The 15,000-nt window shown below is 35.8% G+C and overlaps 3 protein-coding genes across 13 annotated transcripts in view; all 3 read left to right on the top strand.

The window, feature by feature from the left end:
* The window catches only part of trim107 (tripartite motif containing 107), an 11,194-nt gene extending 404 nt beyond the window's left edge, over positions 1 to 10,790 (top strand). The window contains exons 1-4 of one of the 2 annotated variants that reach the window (XM_087256365.1): positions 1 to 63; positions 2,109 to 2,855; positions 7,409 to 7,680; positions 7,849 to 10,790. The exon at positions 1 to 63 is cut by the window's left edge and continues 101 nt beyond it. In XM_087256365.1, coding sequence (XP_087112491.1) covers positions 2,117 to 2,855; positions 7,409 to 7,680; positions 7,849 to 8,247 — 1,410 coding nt within the window. In that variant the 5' untranslated portion in view covers positions 1 to 63; positions 2,109 to 2,116 and the 3' untranslated portion in view covers positions 8,248 to 10,790. The remainder of the gene's footprint in view (positions 64 to 2,108; positions 2,856 to 7,408; positions 7,681 to 7,848) is intronic. The other variant, XM_087256364.2, reaches the window with a different exon arrangement.
* The window catches only part of plxna1b (plexin A1b), a 744,633-nt gene that overhangs the window by 450,616 nt on the left and 279,017 nt on the right, over positions 1 to 15,000 (top strand). The window lies entirely within an intron of this gene.
* tpra1 (transmembrane protein, adipocyte asscociated 1) overlaps positions 11,404 to 15,000 on the top strand; it is a 22,978-nt gene continuing 19,381 nt past the window's right edge. For 9 of the 10 annotated variants that reach the window (XM_087255974.1, XM_087255973.1, XM_087255972.1 and 6 more), the window contains exons 1-2: positions 11,404 to 11,570; positions 14,856 to 15,000. The exon at positions 14,856 to 15,000 is cut by the window's right edge and continues 31 nt beyond it. In XM_087255974.1, the coding sequence (XP_087112100.1) occupies positions 14,868 to 15,000 (133 nt within the window). In that variant the 5' untranslated portion in view covers positions 11,404 to 11,570; positions 14,856 to 14,867. The remainder of the gene's footprint in view (positions 11,571 to 14,855) is intronic. The other variant, NM_001030251.1, reaches the window with a different exon arrangement.

Here is a 15,000-nt window from a genome sequence, read left to right as displayed (position 1 = left end):
ATGAATGTTTACACACAACTCTACGTTCATCTACATCGAGCTGCTCGCGGGTTCTAACGTTAGGTAAGACATCCACGTTTCTAAAATGGCTGAACAACACAAACAGCTGTAAAAGCGCCCCGTTTCTGTGTTTTCTGTGAGAGGATTTGTGTTGTGCTGGATGCGGTGAACAGAAAAGCGAGATTTGTGAGTGTGAAAAGTGTGTTTGCGTGTGTTGTTTGTGTTTGATGATGGCGTGAAAGTCTTGTTCACGCTGACGGTTCATCATGGCTGCAGCTCGCGCTCGTAACCGCTAGCTGGCGCCGTAGCTTTAGCATCGCGACGTAAACAATATATTTACAGCTAAAAAATAGATGTTTTCCTGAAATATACCGTTTAAAATAAAGATTATATGTGGGTATTTGTGGAAAACTTTATTAACGTGATCACTGATTGTTAAAACGTAGTTATAATATTGATAATTTCATATCAATTTGTAAAGGCATAACTTATAAGATTGTTATGATTGACATTAAAGTGGAAATTATTACAAAATAGGCATAAAACTGTATAATAATGTAACAAATTTAAAACATGGATTAAACCCGGCGCATGACCTTCTAGCATATGCACTAAAGCCACTAATAAAAGGCTATATTCTCAACAAATGGCAAACAGAATTGGATCAGTGCCCAGAAAATAAACTTTTTAAAATTCAGCCAGAAATAGAAAAAAAAATCTAATTTATTTTTTAAGTCACGACACGATGAGATTGTTTTTAGAAGATGCCGCATTGGACACACGAGACTCACACATAAACATTTACTTAAAGGAGAAGAACCACCAAAATGTCTATATTGCAACAGAAACCAAACCGTTAAACATATTCTTGTGGAATGTCCCTTTATTAATGTTATCAGACAACAATTTTTATCTGGAGAGACTGTAAATGAAATATTCTTAAATGTGAATCCATCTAAAATTGTGCAATTTTTATCAAAAGGAAATCTTAAAAAACTGTTTTAGATTTTTATCTTATATATTATCATTATTATTAATATTTATGTATTTTACCTTGGACATTATTTATTGCTGTTGATGACTTTTAATTGTTAGAACCTTTTTTTATAATTATAGAAATTGATATTTATAAAACGTGATAAACTTGATCTATTTACATAGCCATAAAAGCTTAAATGGCAATAAAATTAAAACTCTCTGTCTCTCTAGCATATGCACTTCCCTGCTGAAAAAGCTACTTAAACCAGCCTAGGCTGGTTGGCTGGTTTGAGGGGTTTTGGCCATTTCCAGGCTTAGCTGGTCATTAGCTGGTCAGGCTGGGAGATGACCAGCTTAATCAGTCTGGCTAGGCTGGGAGCCCAGCCAGCTATATCCAGCTCAAACCAGGCTGGTCAAGCTGGATTTAGCTAGCTATTTTCCAGCAAGACCAACTAAGACCGGGCTGAAAATGGCCTTCTATAAAACCAGGCTGGTTGACCAGCTAAAACCAGCCAACCAGCTTAGGCAGGTTTAAGTAGTTTTTTTCAACAGGGTTAGCACTTATCATCTAATATTAAATATAAGTCAACATAATATGCACTCTCTGTCTCTTTTCAAGGCTTTTATTTTTTGCATTCTACTAAACAGGAGAACAAGAGATGATTATTACATTTATCCATTGAACAGAAGCTAAATGAGGATGAAAGAAGGACTTTGAATCAAAAGAGACCCAGATGCCATGACAAGGCGTAGTTAGTTTAGAAGATATATGAAGATTTGTCTTGTTTTGGGGGAAATTTGTGTACTAAATCAAGCATGCAGTGGCTCTTTCCACTCTTTTCCTCCATATACCTTTTCTGTGATTGAGTTACTCCTTCCAATTAATTTGTCTATGGGGAAATGACTAGGTATAATTAAATGGGAGTAAACAGTCAATCTACTTTCTCCACAAACCATTGTGTTCATGACGATGCATAAAAATAATATGTGAAAATACAAGTTTGCAGTATAATAAGCTCTTTATATGGCTAAAAATCAGTGGAAGTGAATGAGACGTCAAGCCAATAGTTCCAATGGCTGCTTCAGCTCATTCGTTAATAATACAATCAATACTTTTCTCTGTCTACCAGAAACACTCATGATGGCACAAGGGTCTTCTTCAGAGGGCGCTTTGGAGTCGGAGCTGACCTGTCCCGTCTGTCTCCATCTGTTCCTCGACCCCGTCACGCTTCCCTGCGCACACAGCTTCTGTCTAAACTGCCTGGAAACACCAGAAAAGACCTCTGGATCCGATCAAGAGCTCTGCTGTCCAGTGTGTGGGCAGGAACATCTCAGCCCAGAGTCTTTACCCAGAAACATCAAGCTGAAACACATCGTGGAGAGCTACAAAGCCAACAGCGCCAATGGGGAACTTCAGTCCAGCGTAGAAGAGAAAACCATCAACAATGAAGAGAAAATACTTACAGACTGCGAACAAAATGAAACAATCCTAGATGAACGCAGCTCCAGAATGAATCCTGTCATAGCTAGCCTGCAAGAAAAGCTCTGTCTGGTTGATAATCTGATGAATCGGGAAAAGGCCAGAGAGGCTGTGGTGAAGGCGACGCATGCAGATCTGAGGAAAGACGTGAGGAGCGTGATGGATGAGATGGAGGAGCTGGTGAAGATGTACAGAAACACGGGAGTGAAGCTCATAGAGGCCGAACTGGAGCTCAGAGAAGAGGCTGCTGGGAAACGAGTACAGACGTTGTCCGATCTCCAGAGTCAGCTGAGAGCGGCTGAAAGTCAGATTAACACATTAATGGATGAGACTGACGAGTCGTGTTTTAGCGATCGAGTCCAAGACGTTGAGAATCAAATCTCCTGTCCGATGTTGGGTAAGTTACTTCACATTGTAGTTTATTTCTTAGTACGTCATTACAATAGTATTATAATTAGGCTTCTGCTAGGTGTAACACGGGGAGTGACAGAGACAACTGAGGATCCGCTTGAAGGTTTGTTGGGGTAGTCAGGCAAGCAATGGTGAACACGGATGCAAACAGATGTATGAAGTAGAGGTGTGAACCTATACTGGTCTCACGGTTCGGTTCGGTTACGATTATCATGCCTTCGGTTCAATTCGATATTTCGGTGCATCGACGATGCTTTCCATATACAGTGTTATATTTTAGAGGAGAGGCTATAACAAGCTGTCTGTATAAACACACAGACACACAGCACCACACTGTCTCTCATTCATACACAAACATAGACAGCACCAAAGAAACGAACACACACACACGCACACACACTTGAGCCCTCGCAACAGGGAGAGCTTGCGAAGAGCGGAGCAGAAAAACGAAAAAAAAAAAAACGAAAAAAAGAAGCACTTTTCCGACGGTCCCTTACTGAGAGCTAAACGGAGCAGTGCTCGTAGTGTGGAGCGAAAAAAAAGATCCTGTATATTAGTGATGTGACGTTGTGCGCCGAGGCTTCGAAGCATGTATCAAAAAAACGATACATCTCGCAGTGAAGCAGTGTACCGGAGCTTGATTCGTTTTGCCATCATCACGTGATCAGTGACGTCCGAAGCTTCATTTTCGCCTTTACCCACGTGACTGCTTCAAATTTTGATTCAAAGGTTTAAACACCCTCATAGTTAAGTGTATAGCGAGAGAATTGGCGTCTATTCGTCTCCCAATCAGGAGTCGCTGGATCGATCCCTGCTTGGAGCGGGATTAATTGTATTATGATAAACTTTGGAATACCTTGGATTTTACTACAATCATCAGTTGTGTAATGTAATATATCTTGTGTAAAAACTACAGTAATTGAGTAATTTGTTTATATTGCTGTTGTTGTATTACTACATGAATAAGTTGGTCAGTTGTGAACATTTGACATTATGGCAACACAGTGCTTTCCCACACTTTCACCAGAAGAGGTCCTCATCGAGCTCTGATTTAGAAAGCTTCGAGTAACGAACCTTTTTCCGATACAATTGAGTCGAGCGCTTCACTGGTTCAGAAAGCTTCATTTCACCATCACTACTGTATATCCCTCCTGGATATACAGCACCCTTTGCATTTGCCTATGGTGCCGATGCCACGGGCCGGCCCTGAGTTGGCTGAGTGTTGTAAATACTTGCGCTCACCTCCCTCGCGACAGAGAGCATAGGAGATAAATGACGTCAGTACATAATAACCGGTTATGATTATTACTGAACCCATACTGAATTGTCCGCGTCTGCACCAAAGAAACAATTAATTTTGACACCCCTAGTATGAAGGCAAATCCAGAATCGTAGTCACTAAAACAGACGAGAGGTCGGAAGGCAGGCGGCAGACAGGGGTAACTTGGAACAAGGCTAAGGTAAACACACGGAAGAACAAGATTAAGGAAATACGTTGAACTGTCACTAACAGTAAACTTGGCGATGGGAATGAGTGTGTGTGTGTGTGTGTGTGTGTGCTGCTTAAGTAGTGTGTGTAATCAGTCTTTGACAGTCCTCAGGTGGTGCTAGTGTAATCAGTCAGAATGAGGAAGCATGTGTGTGTGTGTGCGAGCGAGCGAAGGCATGTATGAAAATGTAGTCCATGAATGGCGGATTTGTAGTCCATAAGTTATTGTGAGTGAGATTCAGCGATCTATGTAGTTATGATTGCTGGTGATCGTAACACTAGGCCTGCGTGATATTGAAAACATGTAACATTGCGATATTTAGGCTTTTTTGCAATACAAAATTGAATACCATTTTACCTAATTATTTTAATATTTCTATTTAAAAAGATTTCATCATTTTAGATTGGTTGGGATGATCCTCTATCGCAGTGCATCTGCATAAAATACAAATAATAATCAATCTATAACCATGGATGAATTCAATAAACCCTGTTATATGTGTTTCAGAGGAGTCTAACAGTATTTAAGTACATTCATTTATTTTTCTTCGGCTTAGTCCTTTTATTCATCAGGGGTCTCCACAGCTGAATGAACCGCCAACTTATCCATCATATGTTTTACACAGTGGATGCCCTTCCAGCTGAAACATTCATACACACTCATTCACACACACACACTCATACACTACAGCCAATTTAGCTCATCAATTCCCCTATAGCGCATGTGTTTGGACTGTGGCGGAAACCGACGCCAACACAGTGAGAACATGCAAACTCCACACAGAAATGCCCACTGGATCAGCTGGGACTCAAACCAGCGACCTTCTTGCTGTGAGGCCACAGTGCTAACCACTGAGCCACTGTGTCGCCCGTATTTGGGTACAGTAATCAATTGTAAAATAGTACTGCGTAGTCTTCATTGAGTATAAAAAATTAAATAAATTATTAAATAAAATGTCTTCCTGATTACATGATTACAAATGTATTTCAATTATTTTTCTAATTGCTTCTTCTAAAAAGTAACTTAGTCACTCAATAAGTAGTTTATTTACTTGACTAAATACTAATCCGCATACAGTGTTCAGCATAAATGAGCACACCCCATTTTGAAAATTAATATTTGTATCAAATTTTCAGTGAATATGGGTAATATATATATATATATATATATATATATATATATATATATATATATATATATATATATATATATATATATATATATATATATTAGGCCCCTTCAATTTTTTTTCTTATTTTTTAAACATTTTCCAAATGATGTTTAACAGAGTAAGGACATTTTTACAGTATAAGACAGTACAGAAATTCTTATTTGTTTTATTTAGGCTAGAATAAAAGCAGTTTTGAATTTTTTATTAACCATTTTAGGGACAAAATTACTAGCTCCTTTAAGCTATATTTTTTCTCGATAGTCTACAGAACAAACCACTGGTATACAATAAATTGCCTAATTCCTCTAACCTGCCTAGTTACCCTAATTAACCTAGTTAAGCCTTTAAATGTCACTTTAAGCTGTATAGAAGTGTCTTGAAAAATATCTACTCTAATATTATTTACAGTCATCATGGTAAGGATAAAATAAATCAGTTATTAGAAATGAGTTATTAAAACTATTAGATTTAGAAATGTGCTGAAAAAATCTTCTTTCCATTAAAAAGAAATTGGGGAAAAAATAAACAAGCGGTCAAATAATTTATGGGGGGCTAATAATTTTGACTTCAACGGTATATTGGTGCATTTGAATTAAACGGATATATTTATTAAAATAACATTTTAGTCACCAAACATCTTTAAAAATGGAAAGGTAATACATTTAAGTTCATGCAAAATATTGCAAACAAAATTACAAACTACAGAATTTCAGCAAAACTATATATTTTTGTTTCTCTTGGTTTTTGCTATGTAAGATCATTTTATTCAATATTTTCCCCTAACATATACATTTGGGCTACTGATTTTTAAACCATTATGACAGATTTGTGAGGGGTGTACACATATATGCTGAGCACTGTACATCTCTAAGCATCAATAAATAGAAATAAACAGGACAAACAGAACCTTTTATTAACCCTTATAATATAAACAATATTCAATTCACCTTTCAGTTCAGTTTAGTTCAGGATACTGATTTAGATTAGGATACTGCCGGGTCCAGGATTATGGAAACCTTGGGATCATCTCGTCGCTGGTCTTGGATCAAATCAGTGGTGCTGCGTGGTCTGAGGGCCTCAGGATGAGTATCGTGAGGTGGAAATAGAGAATAAAGAGAATAACTTGCATAGCTGCTGTTCTTAGTGTATATAAACGATGCAGAAACCCTCGAGGAGCACATTCATGTATCACACAGCTAAGTGATGCCCTGAGTGTATGCTTTACTAAACAGATAGGTCTTTAATCTAGTTTTGAACTGCGAGAACTGAGAGTGTCTGAGCCTCGGACATTATCAGGAAGGTTATTCCAGAATTTAGGAGCCATAAATGAGAAGGCTCGACCTCCTTTAGTGGACTTTGCTCTATTCTAGGTACTACCAGAAGCCCTGAGTTTTGAGACCTTAAAGAGCGAGCTGGATTGTAGTAAGACATAAGGTTGGTTAGATAAACAGGAGCTAGATTATTTAAAGCTTTATAGGTAAGAAGCAATATTTTAAATTAATACGAATTATATTCTGTTGAACATCATTTGTTCCCAGAGATGGGTTGTGGCTGGAAGGGCTTCCGCTGCGTAAAAACTTGCTGGATAAGTTGGCGGTTCATTCCGCTGTGGCGACCCCAGATTAATAAAGGGACTAAGCCGACAAGAAAATGAATGAATGAATGAATGAACATCATTTGGGAAATATTTAAAAAAAGAACAAAAAAAACATCAAAGGGGGGCAAATAATTCTAACTTCAACTGTAAGTAACTGATTAAATTACCCAAACATGAAAAAGAGTCCCTTACTTTACTTTTTCAGCCGAAAAGCAATGTAATTACACTAGCTAGTTACTTTAATACTAATCATCCCCAACCCTGCTCCTGTCTCTCCATAGAGTCTCTGCGGGACGTCCCGGATGATCTGCAATTGTCCAGCAGCTTGAAAAAAGTCTGCGAGAAAATCGAGCACCAGAATACTCAACTGCGCCTGGGACTCGGATCCGCTCAGCGAGCTCTGCGCGTCGTTCTCAATCCATCTGAAGTGACGTTTGATCCTGAGACCGTCCACCCAAACCTGCTGTTGTCTGAAGATCTCAAAACGGTGTCCTTCAGTGTGACCAAACAACCCTATCCAGCCAGTTCCCAGAGGTTCACCAGCTTCTTCCAGGTAAGCTTATAATGACGCCGTACATTTTCATATATTGCGATATAAATACTGTATAATTTCCTAAGATGACTGTAGGGCGACATGGTTGAGTTAGCATTGTGTATGAGATGTGCTATGTAAATAACCTTGCCTTATTGTATTATTGAATGTAACATCGCTGAATTTCAGGCTTTGAGCACTCAGAGTTTCACCCGAGGAGAGCATCTGTGGAGCTTTCAGGCTGAAGGTTGTCCGTGGGTTTTGTCCGTGTGTTACGGTGACCTTCCCCGCTCCGGCTCTGGCAGCGGCCTGGAGTCCAGCGCCGGATCCTGGTGCCTGATGTACTGTGATAACCTGCTGAGGGCGTATGAAAAGGGCAAAGACACGCCGCTCAGACGCACACCATCTCTGAAGAGGATGGAGATACGCCTCAGCTTCACTGCAGGCACTTTAGCGTTTTACAGCATTAGTGATGTGAGTGGGGATAAAACGCTCCTGCACACTTTTAAAGTCAGCTTCACACACCCTGTGTATCTGGCGGTGAGGATGATGTCAGGTCAACCCAAAGCACGCATAACTCTCTACTAGTAAAGTCTGATCCTCTGCATCTCATAGTGGACTTCAGTTATGGTTGATGACTTATGTGATGACAGACTCTGCAAATGCATCACAGCTGATTGGATTATTTTTGATGCAGGTTTTCATTGCAGCACAATTCTGAGAGAAAAAAGAAGCCAGAATTGAGTTTATTATGCAATTGAAAACTTGCCCCCCCCCGCCCCGAGAATTAGACTTGGTCTCATCCAAATGTTTAACTGCGTCTCAGTCCAGAATTGCAAGTTCTTAATTGCAATTTTGACTTTTATAATGCAATTATTAGTTATAAAGTCAGAATTGTGACATATAAAATATGCAAATTTAAGAATTAAGGCCTTCTCCCCCTCAGCATTAGACTTGATTCCATCCAAAATCTTTACTTCATCTCATAATGGACTTTAGTTATGACATATTTACTTTCTAACTCTGCAAGTGCAGCACAGCAGATTAGATTATAGTAATTTTTTTCAACTTCAATTTATTCTCAATTGGCTTATGAGACATAAACTCAGAACTGTGAGCTGCAAGAGTCTAAATATAAGAAATAAGACCACCCCTATGAATTAGACTTAGTTTCATCCAAGTTGGCATTGCACCACAATTCCAAATCAAAGCCGGAATTGCAAGTTCTTAATTTCAATTTTGACTTTATAATGAAATTATGAGTTATACAGTCAGAATTGTGAGATGTAAAATGTGCAAATTTAAGAAATAAGACTTTCCTCCCCCTCAGAATTAGACTTGGTTTCCTCCAAACTCTTTACTGCATCTCATAATAGACTTTAGTTATGGTTGATGACATATTTAATTTACAGACTCTGCAAATGCATCTCAGCAGATTAGTTTATTGTTGATGCAAGTTTTTATTGCATCACAATTCTGAGAGAAAAAGCCAGAATTGCAAGTTCTTAATTGCAATTTTGACTTTATAATGCAATTATTAGTTATAAAGTCAGAATTGTGACATATAAAATATGCAAATTTAAGAATTAAGGCCTTCTCCCCCTCAGGATTAGACTTGGTTCCGTCCAAATGCTTTACTGCATCTCATGATGGACTTTAGTTGTGACATATTTAACTAACAAACTCTACAAGTGCATCACAGCAGATTAGATTATTGTAATTTTTATTCAACTTTAAAATCTTCTCAATTGGCAAATGAGACATAAGAAATAATCCCCCCCCCCCCCCCCAGAAATTAGACTTAGTTTCATCCAAACTCCATAATGTTCATCCAAAATGTTAGTTATAGATTTTTTTTAAGTTAGAATTGCATCACAATTCCAAATAAAAGCCAGAATTGCAAGTTTAAAATTACAATTTTGACTTTATAATACAATTATGAGTTATAGAGTGAGAATTGTAAGAAATACAAATATGCACATTTAAGAAATAAGACTTTTCTTCCCTCAGAATTAGACTTGGTTTCATCCAAACGCTTTACTGCATCTCATAACAGACTTTAGTTATGGTTGATGACATATTTAATTTACAGACTCTGCAAATGCATCACAGCAGATTAGATTATTATTGATGCAAGTTTTCATTGCATCACAATTCTAAGAGAAGACAAAGCCAGTATTGCAAGTTCTTAATTTCAATTCTTACTTTATGATGCAATTATGAGTTATAAAGTCAGAATTGTGACATATAAAATATGCAAATTTAAGAAAAAAGACCCCCCCCCTCAGAATTTGACTTGGTTTCATCCAAATGCTTTACTGCATCTTATAATAGACTCAACGATTGATGACATATTTAATTTACAAACTCAGCAAATGCATCACAGCAGATTAGATTATTTTTGATGTTTTTGAGAAAAGGAAGCGAGAATTTTAACTTTATAATGAATTTTAAAACTTGCATATAAATGTGCAAAATAAGACTTTCCCCCTTACCGAATTAGACTTGGTTTCATCCAAACACTTTAGTTATGGTTGATACATATTTAATTTACAAACTCTTCAAATGTATCACAGAAGATTAGATTATTGTTCATGTTTTTGTATTGTGTCACAATTCTGAGAGGAAAAAAAATGCAATTGCAGTTTTAACTTTAGTATGAGATTATCAGTCAGAATTTTTAAATAAGATATGTGCATCTAAATAAATAAGACATTTTCCCCTCAGAATTAGATTTCATTACATTGAATTGGCACTACATGTCTGAGGAAAGAAGTCAGAATTGCATCTGCCATTTCTCAATAGATTTTATCTTGCAATTACAAGTATAGCAAAGACAAGTTACTGAGAACCACATTATGCAACCAATTACTGCAATGATTTGGCCTTATTCATCCACGCTTATCTTTTGTGATGCAGAATAATCGCTTTTTATGCACTGAATGCATGTGGGTAAACTCACATTGCCACATTAATTTTTCTTGTTATATTTAATTTGATTAAAATAAAAGAGCATTTGTGTCATTTAAAACATTTACAATGTTATTGTTGTGCTGTGTTTTTTTACGTGTTTATTAATACTTGTTTTTGACTACATTTTAATAAACAATTACATCTACCTTTCTTTGTAATTTGCGTGTTTGTCGTCTTTTATTTTGAAGTGGGTGTTACGACTTTAATTTTGAAGGGTCGCCAAAATGAGGATCATCTGTGTTGGTTTTGTGTAAATAAATTTCGAAACTGCATCTGTACGTTGAAATTTGATTAAAGGAAATATAGCATACCAAGTGCCAGTCAATATCAACACGTGACACGATTCATAAACATGCTAAGATTATTAAACTGGAATTTTGATGATATTTTAAAGGGATAAATCACCCTAATTAAAATTCTGTCATCATTTACTCACCCTCCACTTGTTCCAAACCTAAGATAACGTTACTGTCTTCTGTTTAACACACAAGAAGAAGATATTTTGAAGAAAGCTGAAAATCATTGACTTTCATAGTATTTGTTATCGCTACTATGGGTGTTAATGTCTTGTTTAGCTTTCTAACTTGTCTTCTTTAGTGTTCAACAGAATTGAAAACAAATTGAAACCACTTGAAGGTAAGTAAATAGTTCATTTCATCATAATATGTTCATTTTGGCGTGAACTATCCCTTCAACAAATATGTGTCGAACTTTTATTTTGAAGTGTCTCCTAGAGGGCGGCCATCTTTGATACGAGAACGCCTTCACGCTGACTTTTATCTGACAAGCGCATCGCGACTGACGCATCAGTTTCTTTCCGCCTGTAAACACCGAGTCAGAGACACAAACATAAAGTTAATATGCCTCAACCAATGCCTTATGATCGCATTAACACCAAAGCACTTCAGAATCTGATCTGAGACCACCAGCGCTTAAAGGTGAGTGTGTTTTTGTGAGGTTGAGCAGCTGATTTATCCGTGCAGCGTTTGTGAATTGTGTCATATGATACATATCCTAATGTAAACACATCACTTCAGTGTGACACACAGACGAGTTTTGTTCTTAAATGCTTTATATTTGTGTCTGAATGTGTGTGTCTATGTGTGTGTGTGTTGTTTTTAATCGCTCAGACTGTTATGTAACGATATATAAGCCTAAATAAACACACATTCCAGGGGAATAACTTTCGCAGACCCTAAACAGCCTGTTTGCTAATAAAATATATGATTAAAAACATAATTTCGCCTGTAAATTAATTTATGATTAATTCAAGAGGCGATACATGTTATTCACACGGTAATTAGATGTGATTTATTGCTAATTTTGTGTTATTTATGCACTATTGTTGATTTTTATAAACATTTATCTGTTATTAGTGTAACATTTGAGTGTCTTTGTTCAGTTTTGTTTATTTATCTTTTATATTTGACATTTTACTATTATAATAATTGTGTTTTTCCAATTAAAATTACGTTATAGGTGATTTAATGCTAACACAGTGTTTTTAAACTATACTATAGTATAGTTGTGGTAATACTATTACTATGGTATACTATTGCTAATGAAATTTATCATTTAAAATATATTATTTCGCTTGTAAATGACTATATAATTAATTCCAGAGGCGATACATATATATATATATATATATATATATATATATATATATATATATATATATATATATATATATATATAGTAATTAGCTGTAATTTTATTGCTAATTTCTTGATATTTATGCACTATTGTTGATTTTATTACCATTTATAGATTATTAATATAAGCTTGAAGTGTCTTTGTTCAGCTCTGTTCATTTATCTTTGAGTTATTACATTTTACTATTATAATTATTCTTTTTTCCCAAATAAACTGATGCTATAATGATTTAAAGCTGACACCACATTGTTTTTAAACCATACTATAGTAAAGCACTTGAAATAACCTGTTGTGGTTCTACTGTTCCTATGGTATATTATACATTTAAAAATAATTTCACCTGTAAATCAATTTATGATTAATTCCAGAGGCGATACATGTTATTCACACAGATATAACATGTGATTTATTGATAATTTGTTGTTATTTGTGTACAATTGTTGATTTTATGAACATTTATCTGTTATTAATATAACATTTGAGTGTTTTTTTAGTTCTGTTCATTTATCTTAGATTTGTCCCATTTAATAATAATAATAATTATTGTGTTTTCCCACATAAACTGATGCTATAGTGATGTATAGCTGACACTACAGTGTTTTTAAACCATACTATAGTAAAGCACTTGACTTAATCTGTTGTGGTAATACTATTCCCATGGTATACTATTGCTATTGAAATTTATCATTTAAAATATATATTTTTATGCCTGTAATTGACTATATGATTAATTCAAGTGCCTATACATGTTATTCCCACAATAATTACATGTGATTTATTGATAACATGTTGTTATTTGTGCACTATTGTTGGTTTTATTACCATTTATTAATTATTAATATAAACTTGTAGGGCCCTATCATACACCCGGTGCAGTGTGGTGCAAGGCGTGATGCAATACTTGTTTGCTAGTTTCAGCTTGAGTCGTTTTGAGGCGTTCCACTACGCTGTTTAAATAGCAAATGCATTAGCGCTCATATGTGCGCCCATAGGCGTTCTGGTCTATAAAGGAAGGCGTTCTGAGGCGGACCGCTGGCGCGTTGCTATTTTGAGAAACTAAAATAGATTTTTCATTAGACCAAAACAAACCCGGTCCAAACTCCGGCGCCTCGCTTACACACTGCTTAATACACACAAGAGAGCAATAGGCAAATATCTTTACATATGAAAAAATGTAAATATTAAGGATATATATAGGATATAATAAGAATAGATATAGAATATAAATATAAAGGATTAAAATATTACAAAACATATTATTTTCTAGCCTACATAAATATGAAAAATCACTGCTTTCATGTCTTCTTCATCTCGGGAGGCTTTTTCAGTTCATTCATAACAATTTGCTTTTGTATAATGTTATTATTATTAGCAGTATTATTTATTATATCCATATTTATATTTGTTTTATTAAAAACAAGCTTAGATTTGCACACCTGTCAGGTTTTAGACCATATGGGGCACAGCATGTGTTTTAGGATATAACTCAGGTTTTTGCGCACTTTGTGTTATTATTATTCATTTATTCGTTTGTTGGAAATTAGAACTGAATTTAGAAATAGTTTTGAAACGAATATTTGCGCTTAACAAACAAAATTGATTATTTATAGACTAATTGATGTCTGTGTGTAAAGGTTTCCCTATCCAAGAGCGAAAGTGAAAGTAGATCCATTATCTCTCATTCTCACGCAGTAGATGCTCTGTTTAACAGTTTTCTGTTAATAAACTGTGAACTGTTTGCTTGTGAAATGCTCATTTTTCCACTTAGACTTACTTTGCGTCCTGTAAATAGTGAATGCGATCTTGGCGCGACGCAGCTGGCTCTTAAAGGGAATGGAAGATGAGACTCAGATTGGTTTATTCTCCAAACACACCTATAACTCATTAAGAAAATAAACTCAACACTTTTAGACCATGCGCCACGGTGCAAAGCAGATTTTCCCGTCCGTAAATTAGCAAAAATGCATTCTGACATGCCCTGAAAGCGTTTGCGCCCTGCGTTTTGCACTCTGTGCATGGACCGTCAAAATAGAACCCGTAGGGTCTTTGTTCCTTTCATTTATCTTCGAATTTTATATTTTACTATTATAATTATTGTGTTTTCCTACATGAAATGATGCTATAGGGATTTAAAGCTGACACTACAGTGTTTTTAAACTATACTATAGTAAAGCACTTGAATTAATCTGTTGTGGTAATACTATAGTATTCCTATGGTGTTATAAAATATGATTTTAATGCAACTACTTTAGAAATATAAACAAGAGACTCAATACTGTACTTAATTATAGTGTATATTTTACTACAACACTCTACAGTTCACTGTAGTAACAACTGCTACGGTATACCAACATTATATCGTTAGTTAATGCTACATTATGATTGAACCTTAATTAACAAAGTGCTATATTGTAATTCATATACAGTATAATGCACGTTATGCTTCAAAACACTTTAATATTTACTCTAAACTATTATAGTAGTATTTTTTTTTCACGTGGGCTTGTGTTATATGAATGAATGCATTTGTAAACAAACTGAAGTATTTGTGTGTCTTTTTAAAATAGGTTTAGTCCAGAATGCTGGAGACGGTGACCGATGTGGCAAGTTTTGTTCATTATGGCAACACCAGTGTTTTCCCCACCGCAGACAACAGTTCTGAGATCATTCCAGATGGAGAAAGCAACATCTCTAAACCACACCGCTGTCTGC

The sequence above is a fragment of the Danio rerio genome, chromosome 6, assembly GCF_052040795.2.
Source record: "Danio rerio strain M-AB ecotype USA chromosome 6, GRCz13ab, whole genome shotgun sequence".
NCBI classification, from domain to species: domain Eukaryota; kingdom Metazoa; phylum Chordata; class Actinopteri; order Cypriniformes; family Danionidae; genus Danio; species Danio rerio.
Note: the sequence above shows the minus strand (reverse complement) of the source record. Positions and strands in the feature narration are given on the sequence as shown.